Below are 23,475 nucleotides of genomic sequence, written 5' to 3' on the forward strand. Positions count from 1 at the left end.
TGCTCTGCTTCTGTGAATTCGGAATATTCAGACCCAGTTTCTGCCACAGCCTCCTTTGACTTCTGACAATCTGTCTCCGAAGCATGGACACTATGGCCTAGTGTAACCTGTGCCTCAGTTTTAGCATGCCTTAAAAGCAAAACTGTGGTATGGCATGCTGGGATGTGTAGTTCCACAGCAGCTGGAGAGCCGCAGGTTGCAGACCCATGGCCTAGCCTGTCAACTGTCTCAACCCAAAGTAACCGGACCCACCAAAGTTTCCCAGCCTTCGTCGGATCACGGTCAGCCACACATGCTAGAGCAATTCTCATGGTATGATAGTCTTTCCTGGTGCTCAGCCTATTGTAATTCTGAATAAACCCATAAGAAGAACCTTTATCCATCCTGCTCGTCTCTTGTGCAAAGAAACCAGACACCCAGATCCTCCTTTACCTAACCCAGGTCCCAAATCTCTCAGAGCGTGAGAGTTAATTACGGACCAATTATCTGTTGCCACAGAGAGTCTTTTTCGATTATGAGAAGCTTATTTGATGGTGACACACTTTTGTCAGAAGTATACTGCTAAATTCCCTGTGATATGACCAGGGAAGAATCCCTGCTTCATATCAATATTCTGGAATTGAGAGCAGTGTTCAATGCACTGTCTCTGGCTCTTCCACTGGTACAGAACCAGTCTGTTCAAGTACAATCAGACAATGCTACGTGGCCTACATCAACCATCAAGGTGGTACCTGAAGCCGGATGGCAATGTTGGGAGTATCCAAGATCCTTTAATGCGCGGAACACCATATACCAACCATATCGGCAGTGTTCATTCCAGGTGCCCTAAACTGGGAGGTGGACTTCCTCAGTCGCCGGGACGTTCACTCCAGAGAGTGGGGTCTTCATTCCGAAGTCTTCCAACTCCTGGTAGACAGATGGGGCCTCCCAGATGTGGACCTCATGGCGTCTCCACACAATCACAAGGTTCAAGTCTTTGGATCACGAACCAGGGAACCTCAGGCAGCGTTGGTGGACGCATTGGCAGTTCCGTGGAACTTTCGTCTGCCTTACATATTCCCTCCAGTGTCACTTCTGCCCATGGTCCTACGGAAGTTAAAACAAGAAGGAGGAATTCTCATTCTGATCGCTCCAGCATGGACCAGACATCACTGCTTCTCAGACCTACAGGGACTCTCGGCAGAGCATGCCCTTCTGCTTCCTCAGAGACAAGACCTTCTACAGCAGGGCCCTTGCCTGTTTCCAGACTGGCTTTGATGGCGTGGCTCTTGAAGCATCAATCCTAAGGACCAAAGGGTTCCCTGAGGCTATTATTCACACTATGCTGAAGGCCCGCAAACCGGCTTCTAAGTGTGGCATTCGCACTTCGCCTGGTGTGCTGCTCAGAATTATGAGGCCTCTAAGATTTGGGGGTAATTCTGAGTTGATGGCAGCAGGAACTTTGTTAGCAGTTGGGCAAAACCATGTGCACTGCAGGGAAACCAGATGTAACGTGCAGAGAGAGATAGATTTGGGTGTGGTGTGTTCAACCTGCAATCTAAATTGCAGTGTAAAAATAAAGCAGCCAGTATTTACCCTGCACAGAAACAAAATAACCCACCCAAATCTAACTCTCTCTGCACATGTTATATCTGCCTCCCCTGCAGTGCACATGGTTTTGCCCAACTGCTAACAAAGTTCCTGCTGCGATCAACTCAGAATTACCTCCTTTATCTCTTCAGACTTGGCAGGTAAGGTTCAGTCTTTGGATGTGGTTAGGGCCCTACATATATACGTGGACCGTAGAACCCCCATTAGACAGTCTGATACTCTCTTTGTACTGTTTGGTTTCCACAAACGTGGCTGGCCTGCCAATATGCAAACACTGGCCAGATGGATTAGAATGGTGATTGCACATGCTTATACGCAAGCTGGTCTTCCAGTTCCAGCTTCGATTAAGGCCCATTCTACTCAGCCTTTTGGAATTTCTTGGGCGGCCCGCCGTGGCCCGTCGACAGAACAATTGTGCAAGGTGGCTACATGGTCTTTAGTGAACACGTTTCTTAGGTTCTATGCCGTTGACACCTTCGCCTCCCAGGATGCTTCCCTTGGACGCCGATTCTAACATCCACTCATGCTCATCCCCTCCCTTGAGTACTACTTTAGGACATCCCCGATGTTTACCTGTGGAAACCCTACAGTGCATCCGGGAAGTATTCACAGCGCTTCACATTTTGTTATGTTACAGCATTATACTACACTAGAATAAATTATTTTTTTCCCCTCAAAATTCTACACACAGTACCCCATAATGACAACGTGAAAAAAGTGTTTTTGAGATTTTGGCTAATTTATTAAAAATAAAAAACTAAGAAATCACATGTACATAAGTATTCACAGCCTTTGCTCAATACTTTGCTGATTCAACTTTGGCAGCAATTACAGCTTCAAGTCTTTTTGAATATGATCCCACAAGTGTGGCACACCTATCTTTGGCCAGTTTCGCCCATTCCTCTTTGCAGCACCTCTCAAGCTCCATCAGGTTGGATGGGAAGTGTTGGTGCACAGCCATTTTCAGATCTCTTCAGAGATGTTCAATCGGATTCAACTCTGGGCTCTGGCTGGGCCACTCAAGGACATTTACATTCCTGAAGCCACTCCTTTGATATCTTGGCTGTGTGCTTAGAGTCATTGTCCTGCTAAAAGATGAACCGTCGCCCCAGTCTGAGGTCAAGAGCGCTCTGGAGCAGGTTTTCATCTAGGATGTCTCTGTACATTGCTGCATTCATCTTTCCCTCTATCCTGACTAGTCTCCCAGTTCCTGCCGCTGAAAAACATCCCCACAGTATGATGCTGACAGCACCATGCTTCACTGTAGGGATAGTATTGGCCTGGTGATGAATGATGCCTTGTTTCCTCCAAACATGACACCTGGCATTCACGCCAAAGAGTTAAATCTTTGTCTCATCATTTTTGTTACTCAAGGTCTGAGAGTCTTTCAGGTGCATTTTGGCAAAATCCAGGTGGGCTGCCATGTGCTTTTTTATTAAGGAGTGGCTTCCGTCTGGCCACTCTACCATACAGGCCTGATTGGTGGATTGCTGTAGAGATGGTTATCCTTCTGGAGGGTTCTCCTCTCTCCACAGAGGAACGCTGTAGCTCTCGCAGAGTGACCGTCGGGTTCTTGGTCACCTTCTTGACTAGTGCCCTTCTTCCCCGATCGCTCAGTTTACACGGCCGGCCAGCTCTAGGAAGAATCCTGGTGGTTCCGAACTTCTTCCATTTGCGGATGATGGAGGCCACTGTGATCATTGGGATCTTCAAAGGAGCAGATATTTTTCTGTACCCTTCCCCAGATTTGTGCCTCGAGACAATCCTGTCTCTGAGATCTATAAACAATTCCTTTGACTTCATGCTTGGTTTGTGCTCAGACATGCACTGTCAAATGTGGGACCTTATATAGACAGGTGTGTGCCTTTCCAAATCATGTTGAATCAACTAAATTTACCACAGGTGGTATACCACAGTTGTAGGAACATCTCAAGTATGATCAGTGGAAACAGGATGCACCTGAGCTCAATTTTAAGCTTCATGGCAAAGGCTGTGAATACTTATGTACATGTGATTTCTTAGTTTTTTATTTTTTATAAATTTGCAAAAATCTCCAAAAACTTTTTTCACGTTGTCATTATGGGGTATTGCGTGTAGAATTTTGAGGGAAATAATTAATTTATTCCATTTTGAAAAAACGCTGTAACATAACAAAATGTGGAAAAAGTGAAGCGCTGTGAATACTTTCCGGATGCACTGTATAGTGTTAATTATTAATACTGTATTTTGTACACTATCAAGTGTATAAAAAGAGCAATGTTTACATTAATGTCCAGGGTCATTATTAAGTTCTTCCGCGACTCCCCAGACTCCAGCACTTGCTCTAATATTCCACAGAGTGGGAAATTGTGGATTGCATTTGGAAACCCCCTCTAGAAATAATGTGTTTACCACTGCGCCTCATACATTCACCGATAAATTGCCCCCAGCCCCATCTACAGGACACTGCAGCCTGCGGGTGAGACTGCAGGACAGCACCTGAAAAGTGGACTGTCCCACTGAAATTGGGATGGCTGGGAGGTACAGTTTATGTATAATCCATTCAGACTGCCAGCAAATTAGCAAACAGATAGCTAATGGTCAAACTTTTGGGGTCTTTCAACATTCTGAGTTTGTCATTTTCACAGTAAAAACTCCCAAATAATACTGGCCATCATGCTTACTCCCACCTCAGGAGTGTTTGTCTTTGCAAACAGAACCCTGGCTATTTTGTACGTAGAAAAAATGACTAGTCCTCACAAGCAAGGGGTGGCCATCCAGTGGCGTCAGAAGGGAGTGCGGCCCGCACCCAGATGTCACCTTCGGAGGGGGTGACACCAAAATGCTGGCTTCTCCACAGTGACAGGAGCTGGGTGCTGCAGTGTGACATTCTCCTGCAGCACCCAGATCCTGTCATAGAGGAGGCGCTGACACTACAGACACTGGTTTCTGGGAGAAGCCCAGCATCTCCGGGGACTCTGGGCTGCCCTTGGAGTGATGTCACAGGGATTCCCTCCAAGGCCACACCCCTTTAATTTAGGACACACCCCTTTAATTTAGGCCACATTCCTTTTTCTGCCGCGAGTGTCCGACGGCGCGCAATGGGGGTGACAGAGTGTGCAGTAGGTGTCACTAGACCCGGTGATGCCTCAGAAGCCATCCCTCATCCACATAGGGATAAATACCATATCCCACATGCAAAGTCTTGTACAATTCTTGGGAGCCAATCTGGCATTGGGGATTGTTCCACAAATCCTGCACTCAATGGCATAAGTGTAAATTAGGTGTCCCCATGGTACTTGCTCATTGTTAGGGGATTCCCACCTGCCGCTGCGGATCTGCGGACCTGTTGCGTCTGCCCCTATTAAAAATTGTCCCTCCCAAAATGGCCACCGCATCCTTTTTAACTATCTCCTCTGAGGAAGTGGCCATTTTGGGAGGAACATTTTCAATGGGACAGAGGCGACCAGACCGCAAATAAGTATCTCCATGTCCAGGCAGTGTCATAGCCAGTGGCGGATTCAGCGGGGAGGGGGACCAAGGAACGTGCTCCCCCTGTCGTTTAGAAGATTTTTTTAAATGTTATTTCAAATAATGCTACTTGTTCCCCCGGCCACATCTACCTTGGTGGTCCAGTAGTTTGAGCAGCTACTGCCGCGATTACTGCTGCGGCTGCGCTCCGACTTTCACTGTCAGGACAGCTGCGGGTATACCCTTTCTTTTGGTGACATGACGCCGCGGCGGTCACCCTCATGGAGCAGTGAGAGGTGCTTCCGGAGTCTCAGGTGTTTGTGCCACCTGCGGAAGGGGTATGGGATCAATACATTACTTCAGGGTGGGTCATCCTCACGGCACCTCCCGAGGGGGTAATACTCATATGTGTTTGCTGCGCCACTTGAAAGGTGGCATATTGTCTCTTTTGCTGCTTTGGGGGTATATGCTGCTCTAAGTGCGGACATACTTACTGGTCCACTAGTGAGGGGTATGTGCTTTCTGCTCTTCATGAAGTTGGGGGGGGGGAGGGGGGGCAACGTACTGGGGATGGTAATGTGCTCGCTGCATCGGGCAGTACAGACGGTGTAGTGGTTAGCATTACTGCCTCAGAGCACTTGGGTTCCATTCCCATCATGGCCCTGTGTGGAGTTTGTATATTCTCCATGTACTTGCGTGGGTATTCTCCAGGTACTCCGGTTTTCTCCCACAATCCAAAAATATACTTGTTAATAAATTGGTTCCTGACAAAAATTCACTCTAGTGTATAATAGTGCATGTACATGGACAGAATCGATGGGCCAAGGGGTTTTTATCTATCTACTGACTCTCCCCATCACCCGCGGCCTTTCTCTGTCACCCACTGCCTCTATGTCTCTCACTGTCTCTCCCGGTACCCTCACCCTCTGCTTCTCCCCTGAGTCACTATATCCCTATCACCCTCTCCTGTCATCCTCTGCCTCTGCAAGGCATCACCCACTCCCGATCACCCTCTGCTTCACCTTGTTACCCACTGCTTTTCCCTATCACCCTCTCCCTTTCACTTACGGCCTCTTCCCGTCACCTCCCTGTCACCCACTGTCTCTCGCCATCACCCTTTCCTGTCATCCACTGCCTCTCCGTCTCCAACTATTTCTCCCTGTCACCTCTCTCTTCTGTCACCCTCCTCCTGTCACCCACTGCCTCTCTGCATCATAGTCTAAGTCGCCCACTGCATCTCCATGTATTCAGAAAAGCAGTCTGAGTTTAAGGTGAGGAGCTGAGCAGTGCTGGGTGCGGGAAGAGAGGTCAGGAGGGGGAAGAGAGGACAGTTACTCTGAGTCTAGAGGCTGGGAAGGGGAGCCTGGCTGTGACTGGTGAGGGGACTGGATGAGGACTGAGGAGGAAAAGGTAGGCATGAGCTTGGGAGTGGATGAGGAAGGGTTAGAAGGTGTGATGAAAATGAGGGCATGGCATGTGATTAGGGCATGGCTGTAACTAGGGGGGGCTAAGGGGTCACGTGCCCCGGGCGCTGGGTTTGAGGGGGCGCCGAGAACCGTGTCCGGCTCCCTCGACCAACTGCTACTCTACTATTCCCACCCGCTGCAATATCTTCCCGTAGTCAGGGCCAACCGGCCCATTAAATAGACATGGAGCCGGGCGTTGCGCTGTCGTGTTAGCACCGTCACAGTCCCACGCCACTGCACATAGGTGCCTGTCACCTCCAGTGCAACCTCCCGCCACAGACTCCCTCTCACTGTCCGCGCGGCAAAGCTTCCCTCTCCCTGATCGCCGCCAGAGCCTCCCTCTCCCTGACCGCCCGCCAGAGCCTCCCTCTCCCTGTCTACCAGGCAAAGCCTCCCTCTGCCTGACAGTCCGGCAACCTCTACTGCCAATCCACCTGCCTGGCTGCCTTTCCAGTGCCTTCCTGTACAGCAGACAGCCAGTGGTATGCAGCATCTGTAGAGAAGAGGGAGAAGACAGCCGGCAACAAAATCATCTCATCTCCCACTGTGGGGCTGAGGCAAGTGGGCAATGTGAGGGGGGAGGCTAGGCAGGAGTACAGTATATGTGTTTTATTTTTATTATTATTTCTCATACGTCCTAGAGGATGCTGGGGACTCCAAAAAAAACCATGGGGTATAGACAGATCCGCAGGAGCTTGGGCACACTATGAAGACTTAAACTGGATGTGAACTGGCTCCTCCCTCTATGCCCCTCCTCCAGACCTCAGTTAGACTTTGTGCCCAGGAGTGATGGGTCACACACTAGGGGAGCTCTCCTGAGTTTCTCTGAAAGACTTTATGTTAGGTTTGTTATTTTCAGGCAGACCTGCTGGCTACAGGCTCCCTGCAGCGTGGGAATGAGGGTAGAGAAGCAGACCTACTTCTTAGTTTAAAGGCTCTACTTCTCGGCTACTGGACACCATTAGCTCCAGAGGGTTCGATCACTTGGTGCGCCTGGCTGCTTGTTCCCGGCCCCACACCGTCAATCCCCTCACAGAAGCCTGAAGAAAGAAGCCGGGTGAGTATTGGAAGTAAAGAAGACTTCAGTGACGGCAGAAGACTTCAGTAACGGAGGTAACAGCAGCGATAGTGCTGCGCTCCATGCTCCCACACACCAACGTCTCTGGCAGGGTGCAGTGGCAGGGTGCAGGGCGCTGGTGGGAAGCGCCCTGGGGGCATGTTGCTGAGGGTCTAGGAGCTGGCGGGGGGACATATTTAGGTGCCCGGGCACCGGGTATGGTCACCCCGCCAGTGTGCCGCAGGGGGGAGCAACGGCGGTAGTGCTGTGCTCCCTGCTCCCACACACACCATCACCTGCAGGGTGCAGGGCGCTAGGGGGGGGAGCGCCCTGGGCAGTATATTTATATATATATATATATTGTGTACTTTACTGGCGGGGGGACATCCTTCGGTGCCCGCTCCGCCAGTACGCCGCGAGCGGGAGGGAGCAGCAGCGGTAGTGCTGCGCCCCCCACTCCTACACGCCATCGGCCTGCAGGGTGCAGGGCGCTGGGGGGGAGCGCCCTGGGCAGTATATCTATATATATATATATATATATATATATATGTATTTGTGTATTTGTGTTTTGTACTTCACTGGCGGGGGGTCATCCTTCGGTGCCCGCCCCACCAGTGCGCCGCGAACGGGCGGGAGCAGCAGCGGTAGCGCTGCGCTCCCTGCTCCCATACACCAGAAGCCTGCAGGGTGCAGGGCGCTGGGGGGGAGCGTCCTGAGCAGCATTTAGTGAATGATCCCGGGCGGGGGAACATACCCGGACACCGGGTGTCTTCACCCCGCCGGGGCACCACAGCGTACACGCTGCGCTCCACGGCTCCCACACACCAAGGGCTTCCGTGGGTGCGGGGCGCGCGGGGGGGGGGGCGCCCTGGGCTGTTTATACCTATAGGGGTATAAACAGGGGGTTACTCCCTGTATATAAGCCCCAGCTCAAGTTAGGGATATATATATTTATTTATATATTGAGCGGGCCAGGAAGTGGCTTAAGCCCTCACAGAGGAGTCAGCGCCATTTTCCCCAGATCCCCGCCAGGACTTGCTGGATAGTAAGATGGAGGGGGGGCATGTTTTTTTTTTAATGCTATATGGGTGCCATATAGCATTATGTTTTGATAATGGATGCATAATCACTCTTGTATGTCATAACTGCACTGTTTCCCTGTTTGTACCAACTATTGGTTAGTCGACATATGTCGACAGGTGTGAGGGCTTTGACACAAGCTGCTGTGGGGATAACTGTCGGCTTCGCCGGCGTGGGCGGTACTTGATTCAGAAAATTAAGTATTAGCAAATGGGTGTTTGTGTGCTTGGAACAGTAAACACGATAGGGGAGATAAAGTGGTTTGGGGATGCGCTGTCGGCATCAACGGTATTTCCTGGGTAAAAAAAACAAATAAAAAAACTATTAGGCTGTTATGGCCTTGTACCTGTATATATATATATATATTTATATATATGTATCTTTATAGGTATATGTGGGGGGAGTGTTATCAAAATTGTATTTGTATCCTTCCCTCAGACCCCTCGGGGTTCCAAGATTATTATTATTTTTTGCCCGCTTGATATTCCTTGCTGTCGACATTTACTAAGTTTCTGTCGACCATAGCGTTCCTGGTAGATCCACATCGGGGGCATGTCAGTACATGGTCATACACATTCACAACACATTACTGTCACTAGGGACCTGACAGGTCTGGACAATCCACTTGCGTATAGGTTATATCTATATGTGTATATATGTAGATATAGGTTTATATATGCATGGTTAGGATATATGTGTTTTATTGTGTATTACATGATGTATATTCATGAAGGCTGAAATAATGGTACTCTTCTCATGTGCTGTTCGCTCTGTTGATTAAGCTCTAGATTGGCCATGACGAGTTGGTTTTCGATCCTCTCAAGGAGTCCGAATATTATTCTCTTCACAACACGGAGAGAAAATTATGGCAGTCAACTCCTGGTCGACGCAGAGCCCGATCGCAAAGGATCGTACACAGGCAGCTAAGTTAAATTTTATTTCTATACGTGGACCTTATTTGCACTGTATGCACTTGAGGGAATGTTGTATTCGGGTAGGCATCCGATAGAATTACCCTACCCAGAGTGGGTAGGCTTGCCTATGTTGATTCTATCTTATAACATTACAGCAGACTGCCACGTGACAGCAGGAGGTGTGACCGGAAAAATGCTGAGGATGTCTCCGGGCAATCTCAGCGGATACCACTGGTAAGTCTAACTTCGTGAGTTAGCCTCCTTCACAATGGTTGGTGACGCATTCTTTTGTGGGATGCTGTCATTTTAACCGGTTCGATACCGTTCGTTTTTTCCTTTTCGGTGCAGACAGTGGAAGGTGAAAAGGTAAGAGTTCTGCAGCCTTGTTGGGTTGCAGTAGTGGATGTCGTTTTCTGTTTCCTCTACATCCACCACTTGTCATTGAGTCTGTCGGGCTGGTCCCCACTCCGGTGGGCACTCGTCTACTAATTTTCAGTTGGTCCAGGAATAGACTAGGAGCTGTGGGTTTTCTATGGAATCCAAAGGAGAACATTCTGAGTTACGGTTGTTTCCCCTTACTGTTTTTCTAATAGTTCTTGCCGTTCCACTATGGAAGGGAAGATAGTACGTGACGCCATACAGAGGTGCGTCAGGTTCAGGACATTGTCCGGTTGTCTCTGTATAAAAGGGGCGCATCGTTGTTTCACTCTGACTGTTCTTCGACACGAGGATTGGCTGTGGTTTCCAACGGCACAGATGTCGGAGGTGGGTTTCAGAGTAGCTAATGACCGGTTAAGGTTCGGTATTTTTCCATATGAAAAGAGGTCTGAGGATCCAAAGTTGGATCGGCGTTACTGTGACGCTTCATCAAGTGGTTCCGTTACTAAACCGGTTGGGTGCGGCCTGAGAGGCCTTTTTTGGCGAGCGGGTCTAATGCTAGAGTGGCTGTCAAGAGACCAGTGGGAAATGTGGTCCGGGTCTCGCCTGCACATGCACCTGAATATAATCATAATGGCCAGGACATCGTTCCTGTGGTGTCGGCTCAGTTCTCTCCCTCTAGAGGGATGAAGATTCGGGTTCCAGGTGTAGATCCTGGTGTCCGTGCATACAGATTTCCGCGACGGGGGAGCATTACTTGCAAGGGACGTGTTTCCAGGGGATAAGTCATGTTGAAAAGCTTGATTGCTATAAGCTTTTTTGAATTAAGAGTTAGTTTCGACAACTGTATTCTTCGTGTTCTGTCCGTGTTAGTTCTGCTAGACGACTTGTCAGCAGTGGCGTAAATGTAGCAAGGGCCAGTGTACTCGTGCGGTCACTGGCCCTGCTACTAGCCTGCACCTCCCTCCTTACCTGGGATGGCTCGGCGCCATCCCATGGGGCTGGAGGTCGCACTGGCTCCTGGCAGCACTGGGGGCCGGGCCTGGTCCGGTCTTCCCCTGCCCGGCCGGTTGCAGAGTTCGGCAGCGGGCGTGGGGGCGGCGGTGAATATCCACCGCCGCTCCACGCGGGTGATGGCGGCGGGCCTGCATCCTCCGGGACTCAGGCCCCGCCAATCACAGTGCCGCTTTTTTAATTTGGCGCCAGCCGCGAGCCAATCGCGGCTCGTGAACTGGTAGCCAATCGGGAGTGGCGCCCCCCGGCACTGGTTTGTTTTAACCTGTAAGAGAACACCAGGGGTTCGGGCACCAGGCCCGGGGGGCATGCAGGCACTAGGCCTGAGGCGCATTAGGCGGGCGCTAGGCCCGGGGGACCGAAGGGGGCATTAGGCCCACTAGCCGGAAGCACCTTAGGCGGGCACTAGGCCCGTGGGGCAAAAGCAGGCACCAGGCCTGAGCAGCAAAGGGCGTTAGGCCCCCATTATCCCCCACAGTTAGGCAGACATTGGCAGGGGGCATCCAGGGCAAGGAGGCCCAACGCAATGGTGTGTACATAAGTCGGCACTAGGCCGCAGGTTGCTGAAGTCGGCGTTACGCCGCAGGTTGCTGAAGTCGGCGATACGCCGCAGGTTGCTGAAGTCGGCGATAGGCCGCAGGTTGCTGAAGTCGGCGCTAGGCCGCAGGTTGCTGAAGTCGGCGTTACGCCGCAGGTTGCTGAAGTCGGCGTTACGCCGCAGGTTTCTGAAGTCGGCCATAGGCCGCAGGTTGCTGAAGTCGTCGATAGGCCGCAAGTTGCTGAAGTCGGCGATAGGCCGCAGGTTGCTGAAGTCGGCGATAGGCCGCAGGTTGCTGAAGTCGGCGATAGGCCGCAGGTTGCTGAAGTCGGCATTACGCCGCAGGTTGCTGAAGTCGGCGTTACGCCGCAGGTTGCTGAAGTCGGGGCTACGCAGCAGGTTCGCATAAGTTGGCGCTACGCCGCATTTGTGATGAGTTCTCAGTTTTCCCCACAGCCAGGCCCCCATGAAAGGTAGGCTGTCGGAAGTACGCGTTGGTGAGTACCACAAGGTTGAAACAGTATTACGGTGTTGTGCTATAACCTCTGTATAAGTGTCTCTCCGTCATAAAGCGTAAGCAGCGCCACGTCCCGTGGGCTGTGTTGTGTGTTCTCTTACAGGTTGAAAGAAGAAGAAGGGCCAGTCGTCTGGCGGAAGCCGAGTATATAGCTGGTGAGCATAAAAGTGTTTTGTGTGTGTTCGTGGTGTATGTTGCCCCTCCCCCACCTCCCCTTTGGGCGTTTTCGTTCAGGGTCGCCCCTGGTGCTTCGCACCACTACGGGGGCACCCAGTCTGAGGCCACAAGTGCCAATGATGACCCTTCACTGAGCCCAGTGTAGGCCACCTCTGCGTAGTGTCCCCCCCCCCCATTTGTTTCAGGTCACCCCAGGAAGTTCTTCTGTGTCTGGACGTGTGCCAGTATCGTCTGAGCTACCTCGATGGACTGAAGGTGGAGGACGGGAGGCGTGAGGTACGTAGGCCTGGTAAGTGAGCGCGCCGAACTTTGTTCTCCAGGGCCCCACCCCCGTGCCTCTTACATTTGGCGTAGCTGGCAGGATCTGCGGACGACAGACACGATGTGGAGAACGCCACCGGAACGGATCCACCCCCTGGCATGTGAGGATAGAAGTAACTGGCCCGTCCTCACGTCCGCTGACCTACTACGGGCAGTGCAGCAAGCCGTAAAGCGTAACCGAGAGGAGCGCCGCCAGAAGAAGCGTCATCAAGCCACCACCGACCCCTACCGGACGGGCCAGCAGACAGAGGAGTACCCCCGGCCACCTGCTGCTAGAGTGGATGTCGAGACGCAGCCGTTGGTCGCAGGGATCCATAGCGGCGGGCATTACTTCACAACCGAGCCCCCAAGATCAACGATCCCCGTGGAACATAGGGATTGGCCCCGAGAGTGCAGCGACCAAGCCGTCCAATCGGAGGGGCCACACTGGACCCAGCGGAGCTTAGACGAGCCCTGGTGCGCGCTCTGTGGAGAAGTGGACCATGAATTGCCAGATTGCCCACACGCCTCAGCCCGGGCGATTAGGAATTGGCGCCAAGGGCAAGCCGAGAGGAAGGGAGCGTCGGACAGGAGCCAGGAGGAGCGTTGGATGTGGGAGGTCAACTGGTCTGCCTGTGACGACTACGGCGGCGACCACAAGGGCTGCACCTGGGACGACGACCGGAGCGAAGGGGAGGTAGAGAGATGTACAGGCTGCGGAGTTCCCGACCACGAACGGCCCGAGTGCCCCTGGCCTAGGGACGACCTATCCTCCAGCTGGACCGACCTGGAAGACCCCGACGACGATGGGTGGGAGACTGTGTCATCTGATGAGGAATCAAGTGTCTCCGACCAGATTACGGATATCCTTGAAGAATCCAACAACGACGAGTGGGAGACCATGTCATCCGATGAGGAACCCGGTGTTGCTGACCAACCTGCAGACGACCCGGATGACGACGACGGGTGGGAGGATATGTCATCAGATGGGGAATCCAGTGTCCTAGAGCGCCGGAACCAGCTCCAGGAGGCCACCGCCATCGAGGATCTACCCCCCACGGTGGTCCCCAAGGGGATAGCACCCCCAGGCCAAAGGGGGAAGGTGAGTTTTCCCTCCACAGGTGCAGGCGCAGATACAGCGGATGGGGCACCTGAACGGGGGCCAACCGCCAGAACTAGCGATGAAGGTCCTGACGCCAGGACAAGGGCAATCTTCAGCTTTGTGGGGACCACAAAGGAAAAAGCGTGGAGGAATGTAGCAAGGGCCAGTGTACTCGTGCGGTCACTGGCCCTGCTACTAGCCTGCACCTCCCTCCTTACCTGGGATGGCTCGGCGCCATCCCATGGGGCCGGAGGTCGCACTGGCTCCGGGCAGCAATGGGGGCCGGGCCTGGTCCGGTCTTCCCCTGCTCGGCCGGTTGCAGAGTTCGGCAGCGGGCGTGGGGGCGGCGGTGAATATCCACCGCTGCTCCACGCGGGTGATGGCGGCGGGCCTGCATCCTCCGGGACTCAGGCCCCGCCAATCACAGCGCCGCTTTTTGAATTTGGCGCCAGCCGCGAGCCAATCGCGGCTCGTGAACTGGCAGCCAATCGGGAGTGGCGGCGGCGAGCCAATCCCGGCTCGCCGCGTCATAGCCCCGCCCCCCGGCACTGGTTTGTTTTAGCCAGCGCCGGGCGTGGGAAGTCAGTTCGGCGACGGAGAAGGAGCGGAGAAGAGCTCCTGAAGAGTGAAGAAAGAAGACGGCGCCGGAAGTCCCGGAGGGCGGCGGTAGTTGCAAAAGAGCTGAGACACGCCGCCGCCCGCCGGGTGAAGTACAAGGAGCCGACCCCCGTCGGTGAAGACCTCGGAAGCCCTGGGACAGCGGTGTGCAACGCGAAAGAGCTTGCACAGGCCACCGCTGCCCAGGTGAAGTCTCCAGGAAGCCCGGAGGTGGTGGGAGCCATCCCACCTCTGGCGAAGACAACGCGGTGGGCGTGGTCGGACCAGGCTTGGTCCAGCCGTGGCCCTTTGGACGGGTAAGTACAGGCGGTGTCGCCCCCCGCCCTCCCCTAGACCACCAGGGGTTCGGGCACCAGGCCCGGGGGGCATGCAGGCACTAGGCCTGAGGCGCATTAGGCGGGCGCTAGGCCCGGGGGACCAAAGGGGGCATTAGGCCCACTAGCCGGAAGCACCTTAGGTGGGCACTAGGCCCGTGGGGCAAAAGCAGGCACCAGGCCTGAGCAGCAAAGGGCGTTAGGCCCCCATTATCCCCCACAGTTAGGCAGACATTGGCAGGGGGCATCCAGGGCAAGGAGGCCCAACGCAATGGTGTGTACATAAGTCGGCACTAGGCCGCAGGTTGCTGAAGTCGGCGTTACGCCGCAGGTTGCTGAAGTCGGCGATACGCCGCAGGTTGCTGAAGTCGGCGATAGGCCGCAGGTTGCTGAAGTCGGCGCTAGGCCGCAGGTTGCTGAAGTCGGCGTTACGCCGCAGGTTGCTGAAGTCGGCGTTACGCCGCAGGTTTCTGAAGTCGGCCATAGGCCGCAGGTTGCTGAAGTCGTCGATAGGCCGCAAGTTGCTGAAGTCGGCGATAGGCCGCAGGTTGCTGAAGTCGGCGATAGGCCGCAGGTTGCTGAAGTCGGCGATAGGCCGCAGGTTGCTGAAGTCGGCATTACGCCGCAGGTTGCTGAAGTCGGCGTTACGCCGCAGGTTGCTGAAGTCGGGGCTATGCAGCAGGTTCGCATAAGTTGGCGCTACGCCGCATTTGTGATGAGTTCTCAGTTTTCCCCACAGCCAGGCCCCCATGAAAGGTAGGCTGTCGGAAGTACGCGTTGGTGAGTACCACAAGGTTGAAACAGTATTACGGTGTTGTGCTATAACCTCTGTATAAGTGTCTCTCCGTCATAAAGCGTAAGCAGCGCCACGTCCCGTGGGCTGTGTTGTGTGTTCTCTTACAGGTTGAAAGAAGAAGAAGGGCCAGTCGTCTGGCGGAAGCCGAGTATATAGCTGGTGAGCATAAAAGTGTTTTGTGTGTGTTCGTGGTGTATGTTGCCCCTCCCCCACCTCCCCTTTGGGCGTTTTCGTTCAGGGTCGCCCCTGGTGCTTCGCACCACTACGGGGGCACCCAGTCTGAGGCCACAAGTGCCAATGATGACCCTTCACTGAGCCCAGTGTAGGCCACCTCTGCGTAGTGTCCCCCCCCCCCATTTGTTTCAGGTCACCCCAGGAAGTTCTTCTGTGTCTGGACGTGTGCCAGTATCGTCTGAGCTACCTCGGCGGACTGAAGGTGGAGGACGGGAGGCGTGAGGTACGTAGGCCTGGTAAGTGAGCGCGCCGAACTTTGTTCTCCAGGGCCCCACCCCCGTGCCTCTTACATTAGTAAGCCGCTATGGCGGAGCTAGGAGAAGAGCGGTAATGGCAGATGACGCACAGTTTTGCCATTGGGTGGAAAGTCTGATAAATGCTATATTAGCAGCCTTCGTTCCAGAGGTGAACGACTGAGAACTAGATTTCCTCTGCTGACGCGATCTCCATACTGGGAGAAATTCAGTCATCATCGAGTAGTTTTCACAGACGTTACAAGTCTTTGAGGAATGTCACAATTGGATTTGTTGAGGTCTCGCCTCAACGAGAGGCCTCAGGGATAGCAGTGGACATCCTCGTGTCACCGTGGGTGTTTTTAGTCGGTCTATGTGGTCTCTCCGCTTTCACTTTTTCTGAAGGTGATAAACGGGAGATAAAAAAAAGGTTCAGGCGATTCTCTTGGACCCGGTCTTGCCAAGGAGGGTTTGCTATCTAGTTTTTTCATGTTTACTCACAGAGGATTCCTGCCCTCTTCCTCTACGTGAGGATCTGTTACGTCAAGATCAGGGCGTGTTTCAAGACTTACCGCGGCTGCGTCTGACGTCGTGGCGGTTGAATGCCATATCCTAAACTGAAAGGGTGTTCCCAGTGTAGTCATTTCCTCAATTCTTAAGACTAAGAAGAAATAACGGCTAAGCTTTACTACTGTAGTTGGTGTGACTATGGGTTTTGGTGTGTATCCAGGAAGGCCTATTGAAGACTTTCAGCTAGGTCGTTCTTATCCATACTTTGCAAACCGGTGTGGATGCGAGCTTAAAGTTGGGCTTCATTTCTGTGCAGTGTAGCCTAATAATTTCTTTACAAAAATTTCTCTCTTGGAAAGGGGTTGTGCTCTTGGCTTTGACATCCGCAAGGCGGGTGTCGGAAGTGGTGGTTTTGTCTCACAAGAGCCTTGTTTGATCTTTCATGTGGTTAGAGAGGACTTAAGAACTCGGTTAGTAGTTCTGCCAAGAGTGGTTTCTGGGTTTCGCAGAAATCGGTCTATTTTGATGCCGGTGGTTACTTAGGCATTAGCTGATTCAATTTCTCTCAATGTAGCCAGGGATTTTAATATTTTGGTCGCCAGTTGGGCTCAGTTTGGAGAACCCGTGGTTCTGTTTGTCTGGTATGTTCCCAGCAGGGTTTGGGTGACTGTGTTATGCAGTCTGTTACACACTGGATCTGTGATGCTATTTGACATGTTCCTTCTTCGGCTGGATTGCCGTCACCGGGGTCGGTGGAGGCCCATTCTACTGGGAAGATGGGCTCTTCCTGGGCGAATGCCCGAGGAGTCTTGGCGGTTCAACTTTGCCGAGGGGATACTTGGTCGGGTTCAAACGCTTTTGCTATGATCTACAAGTTTGATACCCTGGTTGAGGGGGACCTTTTGTTGGCTCAATCGGTGCTGCAGAGTCGTTCGCACTCTCCCGCCCATTCTGGAGCTTTGGTATTGACCCCATGGTCCTTTTGGAGTCCCCAGCATCCTCTAGGATGTATGAGAAAATAGGATTTTGGTACCTACCGGTAAATCCTTTTCTCTTAGTCCGTAGAGGATGCTGGGTGCCCGTCCCAGTGCGTACTGTGTCTGCAGTTATTGTTTTGGTTACGCTCTAGTGGGGGTTTTTTCGCTGTCAGACTGTTGCTGACGATGTTCAGGCCATGGCATGAGGTGTCTTATTATTGATTGTGTTGACACACAGGTTGTGTTACATATTCTCTCAGCATGTGGCTGTGTCTTTTTCATGCCGTGGGCTGGTTTTCTATTGAATGCCACGTTCTGCGGTATGTTCGTGGTGTGAGCTGGTATGACACTCACCGTGTTTATAAATTCTTTCCTCGAAATGTCCATCTCTCCTGGGCACAGTTTTCTAACTGAGGTCTGGAGGAGGGGCATAGAGGGAGGAGCCAGTTCACACCCAGTTTAAGTCTTTATACTGTGCCCAAGCTCCTGCGGATCCGTCTATACCCCATGGTCCTTTTGGAGTCCCCAGCATCCTCTACGGGCTAAGAGAAAAGGATTTACCAGTAGGTACCAAAATCCTATTTATATATATATATATATATATATATATGTTTTATGAAGCCTATACTGCGTATATATTACTGGTGGTCTGAAGGATGTCTGTAATATTTTCTCTCTCTCTCCCCTCTTCCATTTCTTTCCTCTCTCCCATTTCTCTCACCCCTCTCCCTCTCTCCTTTCTTACCCTCCCCCTCTCTCCCCTGTGGGGGGTACTACTGTGCAGCGTAATGAGAATAAACTTGCACCACTGTGTGGAGTAGTTTGACATTTTTTATTTATTGTTATTTTTTATTTATTTAATTTTATTATTTGTTTGTTTATTTATTTTGGTCGGGGGCGGGGTGGGTGGGTGGGGTGGCGGGGTGCCCCCCCCTCTAAATTACTGCCTTGCCCAGGGTGCCGAAAATCCTAGTTTCGGCCCTGACATTGCTTTTGAGGCCATGACCCTTGTTGCGGGTCCACACCCACTTTTTCAGGAGCGCAAGTGCCTTTGGCACACACAAAAGAATACCCCAACCCCCTCTTCCCCTGAAATGGCGCCCCCCCTGTCATTTTGTTCTGGATCCGCCCCTGGTCGTAGCAATAGTCCCGCAGACCCCCAGCGTCCACAAGCCATTGCGTCACTCCCATAGAGAGGAGCCGCGGCGGCCAGACGGAGCAGCAGTGGTCGGGAAGCAGGAGCGGGGCAGTGGTATTTATTTTTTATTTTTGTGTGTGTGTTGACAGGGGGCACAGCAGCAGAGGGCACAACTATTGGCACAGCAACAGGGGGCACAGCAGCAGAGGGCACAACAGGGGGCACAGCAGCAGAGGGCACAGCAACAGGGGGCACAGCAGCAGAGGGCACAACAGGGGGCACAGCAGCAGAGGGCACAACTATTGGGGGCACAGCAGCAGAGGGCACAACTATTGGGGGCACAGTACCAGGGGGCACAGCAGCAGAGGGCACAACTATTGAGGGAACAGCGACAGGGGACACAACTACTGGGGGCAAAGCAACAGGGGGCACAACTACTGAGGCAAATCTACTGGGGGCAAAGCAACAGGGGGCACAGCAACAGAGGGCACAACTACTGGGGCAAAGCAACAGAGGGCACAACTACTGGGGGCAAAGCAACAGGGGGCACAGCTACAGGGGGCAAGTCTACTGGGGGCAAATCAACTGGGGGGGTGCAACTACTTGGGGCAAATCTGGGGGCATAACTGTGGCCACGCCCCTTCCCTATGAAGCCACGCCCCTACTTTTTAAAGCGCGCCTCCGGCGTGCACTAACTGTTTTGCCGCGGGAGGGAGGGACGCCAGTGGAAACTTTCGCACTGGCCGGCACAAGGTGTAGAACCGGCCCTGGGGCTATTGCTGCGCCACTACCTTCACTTCTTTTTCTTTCTTGTATTTCAATGAATATGAATTAAATTATACTATACTATACTATACTATGTATAATTGCTCTGTTTTTTTAAACAATTTTATTGTCTATGTTAGCTATTAAGTAACACACAAAATGAGGGGGAGGGCAAGTGCAACTTTATTTCTGAGCTAGAAATAAAACACACATACATATCATGTCATTAAACTAAAGACGTGTAAATAAACGTTACATTGTGACTGATATGGTTCTGTACATCAGTTTTGGGGGCACACAATGAAAATAACAAAAAAATTACATTATACATCGCCCATCTACACATTCCTACCAGTTTTATGTGGCTGATGAACAATGAAATATGTGTACTGATGTTTCGCAGCAGTGACAGAATGTGACACTAGCATCTGTCCTCCCTAGTACTACTAATGAAAAACACAACGTGCCCCCCCCCCCCCCCTCTCTACTGGGATCGCATGGAAGAGTCCACGCTTGTCAAGATCGTGCCCCCGGAGCTAACCAATCCGCAGTAGGGGGAGTTGGCTATGAGAACGTACCACGCTGCCGGTGCTGCGGCTGCGCTCTATGCGGAGGTGCTGTTTGTGCTGTTTAACGCTTTAGTTGCTGCAGTGCCAGCCGGCCGGCTGCTGCTGCTATTGGGACTTACAGAACATCGGGTACTATCATGTCGGCCTGGCTCAGTCACTCGGCGCGGGCTACCACTAGACTGTGGCGGCCAGCTGGGCTCAGACTCTACTACACGGAACGCGGGGTGTACGGATATCGACCCAGAAAAATCGGGACCACTGACAGCCACTTGCGGGGAGAGACGGGCGGCAGAGCAGGTACAGGGAGGGCCTGTCACCCAGTGTCCGTGCATGTGTGCTTTCTGTACGCTCACACATGCTTGTGCTGCTGTCCCGTTACCGGCGCTGCCTGCCTCTGCCAGTGCTCACCCTGGTGGTGGGGTACAGGGCATGGATTCCTACAGTACTTCTGTTAAGGCTACACAGTGACTGCTCAAGGTTCCTCCTGAGATTGGGAGAAGGATGAAACTTTCCACAGACAGTCCAATGTCTGTCTCTCTGGGTAGTGGGCAAATATTTGGGGCTTGGGGAGGTGTGTGTGTATGTAAATTACCAACCATATGGATGGTGTCACAATGGCCCTCATTCCGAGTTGTTCGCTCGTTAGTGGTTTTTGCAACGGAGCGATTTGTCGCAAACTGCGCATGCGCAATGTTCGCGGTGCGTCTGCGCCAAGTAAATTTGCCAAAAAGTTAGGTATTTTACTCACGGCTTAACGAAGAAATTTCTTCGTTCTGGTGATCGGAGTGTGATTGACAGGAAGTGGGTGTTTCTGGGCGGAAACTGACCGTTTTATGGGTGTGTGCGGAAAAACGCTGCCGTTTCTGGGAAAAACGCGGGAGTGGGTGGAGAAACGGGGGAGCGTCTGGGCGAACGCTGGGTGTGTTTGTGACGTCAAACCAGGAACGAAACTGACTGAACTGATCGCAGTGGCAGAGTAAGTCCCGAGCTACTCAGAAACTGCAAAGAAATTTCTATTCGCAATTATGCGAATCTTTCGTTCGCAATTCTGCAAAGCTAAGATTCACTCCCAGTAGGCGGTGGCTAAGCGTGTGCAAAGCTGCTAAAAGCAGCTAGCGAGCGAAAAACTCGGAATGAGGGCCAATAATATATCTGTAAAAGTGTCTATGGAAGTTTCTTGCTCTATTTACCTTCATTTGCTGGCCCCACAGTTGCAAAGGCAGTTGATCACCACATATCAAATGTAATCACCAATGTGTCCTGTTCATCTAAGGCTGGATACACACTGAAGCGACCGGCATTCTTATCGACATTGAAATGTCAGTGATCATGTTTCGTCAGCACATCAGACCATGGGGTTTATTCATGAAGCAGTGTAAAGAGTGGAGAAGTGAGCCTGTGGAGAGGTTGCCCATGACAACCAATCTGCTGCTCCGTACAGTTGTATAGTAGGCAAATTACAAATGTTACTTCAGTGCTGATTGGTTGCCGTGGGCAACTTCTCCACAGGCTCACTTCTCCGCTCTTGACGCTGCTTCATGAATAGACCCCCTAGCGTCTGTCGCTAGCGACCACAGGCGTGTGCATTCACCCGTACACACTGAGCAATGTAGGTGATTTGTCGTTACGAAATGGCAAATTGTCCCAACATCGCTCCAGTGTGTACTTAGTTTTATTATCCAAACTAGGGTTCTGAGTGGGGCTTCACCATCAAACTGTGTGTTTGCGGCAAAATAATATACGTTTGTCTTGGAAATACCTTGATTTGAAAATGTATATACAGGTTGAGTATCCCATATCCAAAATGCTTGGGACCAGAAGTATTTTGGATATCGGATTTTTCCGTATTTTGGAATACTTACATACCATAATGAGATATCATGGCGATGGGATCTAAGTCTACACTATACAATTATCTGGCAGATAATCTGCCAGATCTAGCTGGTTGGAATAAAAATTTGGTAATGGATGAGAGCAAATAGCAATTGACAATTTGCTCCCAAAAACTTCAAAATGGACAAAAAGTCATATATCCAAGTTGGTTACATTTGTGTTTAACCAATTTGTATGAACGACAGGTTTTGTTAATTTCCCAGTGTTTGGTAACAAATGTAACAAATGGTCGATTGCCATTTGCTCTCATTCATTACCAGATTTTCATTCCAACCAGCTAGATCTGGCAGATTATCTGCCAGATAATTGTATAGTGTGTACCTAGGCTAAGCACAGAATGCATTTATGTTTCATATATACCTTATACACACAGCCTGAAGGTAATTGTAGCCAATATTTTGAATAACTTTGTGCATTAAACAAAGTGTGTGTACATACACGCAATTCATTTATGTTTCATATACACCTTATACACACAGCCTGGAGGTCATTTAATCAATACTTTTAATAACTTTGTGTACTAAACAAAGTTTGTGTACATTGAGCCATCAGAAAACAAAGGTTTCACTATCTCATTTCACTAAAAAAATTCTGTATTTCGGAATATTCCGTATTTCGGAATATTTGGATATGGGATACTTAACCTGTAGTATATTTAGTAAAGAAGTTCTGTAACAGACCACTGTGGTAATTTCTTCTTCACCCATGCAGTACAGAACGCCCATTGCATCATAAGGAAGTGCCCACGGCTATTATCAACCCCAAGAAATGAGATAACATAGATTAACCTAAGAGTCTGATTCACTACTGTTTGAAAATGTGAGATTGCATGTAGTAAGTGATTATCGTCAGGATGTGCATGCGCTGTGAACGCATTGTGCGTGCGCAATGGGTAAAATGCGATTGCACTGCGTATGCAGCCTAATTGTAAAGACAACACACTTTGATTGCCAGGAAGTGACCGTTTGTGGGTGGTAACATGGCGTTTGTGGGGAGTGGTTGGAAAAACGGATGTCATGGCTGTTTTTAGGGCGTGTATCTCATGTCCTCTGCGAACGCTGCATTAAAAAACATGGCGCCTGGTGCGACTGTATTCTCAGGGATTTGAGTATGCTGAGGTCAGCCACAACTGTCAATGATGCTCATTTTTTTGTGTATGCATTGCGATTCTGCTAGTGCATATGCAGATTTGCGGATGCATCGTGGGCGACTTTTATCCTTTCTGGGCGTCTCTTCACATGTGATTTTTAGCAATAGCAGATTTGGGAAAATCGCTGTCTCAGCCTCAATAGCAATCCATCGTGAATTAGGCCTTAAGTCCAGAAAGTCAGTGGCTTACACTGTAGATGACTGTTACATTTTCACATGTGTAGTTAATAATGATGACCATATTGACCTTTGGTTATTTCTGTATTTGAATTCATTTTGTTTCGCAGTAATCCAACGCTCCGTTTCTCATAAGGTTACTGCTGTCATTGCATAGAGACTAGTTGACAAACAGCAGTAGTAACTGGATATGGGCTTTCTAGAATGTTCCACCAGTATGGTTTCCGTGATTGAGTAACCCATTGCTAGCTAGATAGTGTTTGACCTCTTCCAAAAAGCACCTGCTGAGGCTGCACTTCAGTCATTTGAACTCCCAACACTAACTATGCTAGTTATGCAATGCAGATTCCAGGAAACCAACATTTCAGTATAGTAAATAGCTTAATGTACATTTATTTTTTTTAAATCTTGATTACAGCGCATATCACATTTTCCTTTACACACGTTAATTTACTTGTTTACAAGTCTAAAAGGTTTAGGGTACATGTTATGTAGCTGATTTTCAGTAGTCTGATATTA

The 23,475-nt window shown here is 51.0% G+C and overlaps 1 protein-coding gene across 2 annotated transcripts in view; it reads left to right on the forward strand.

Annotated features, from left to right (window-relative positions):
* Positions 1-19,726: 19,726 nt before the first annotated feature.
* Positions 19,727-23,475, forward strand: part of DHTKD1 (dehydrogenase E1 and transketolase domain containing 1) — a 190,175-nt gene continuing 186,426 nt past the window's right edge. For both annotated transcript variants that reach the window (XM_063926877.1, XM_063926878.1), the window contains exon 1: positions 19,727-20,034. In XM_063926877.1, coding sequence (XP_063782947.1) covers positions 19,875-20,034 — 160 coding nt within the window. In that variant the 5' untranslated portion in view covers positions 19,727-19,874. The remainder of the gene's footprint in view (positions 20,035-23,475) is intronic.

The sequence above is a fragment of the Pseudophryne corroboree genome, chromosome 6 (genome assembly GCF_028390025.1).
Source record: "Pseudophryne corroboree isolate aPseCor3 chromosome 6, aPseCor3.hap2, whole genome shotgun sequence".
In the NCBI taxonomy this organism is placed as follows: Eukaryota; Metazoa; Chordata; class Amphibia; order Anura; family Myobatrachidae; genus Pseudophryne; species Pseudophryne corroboree.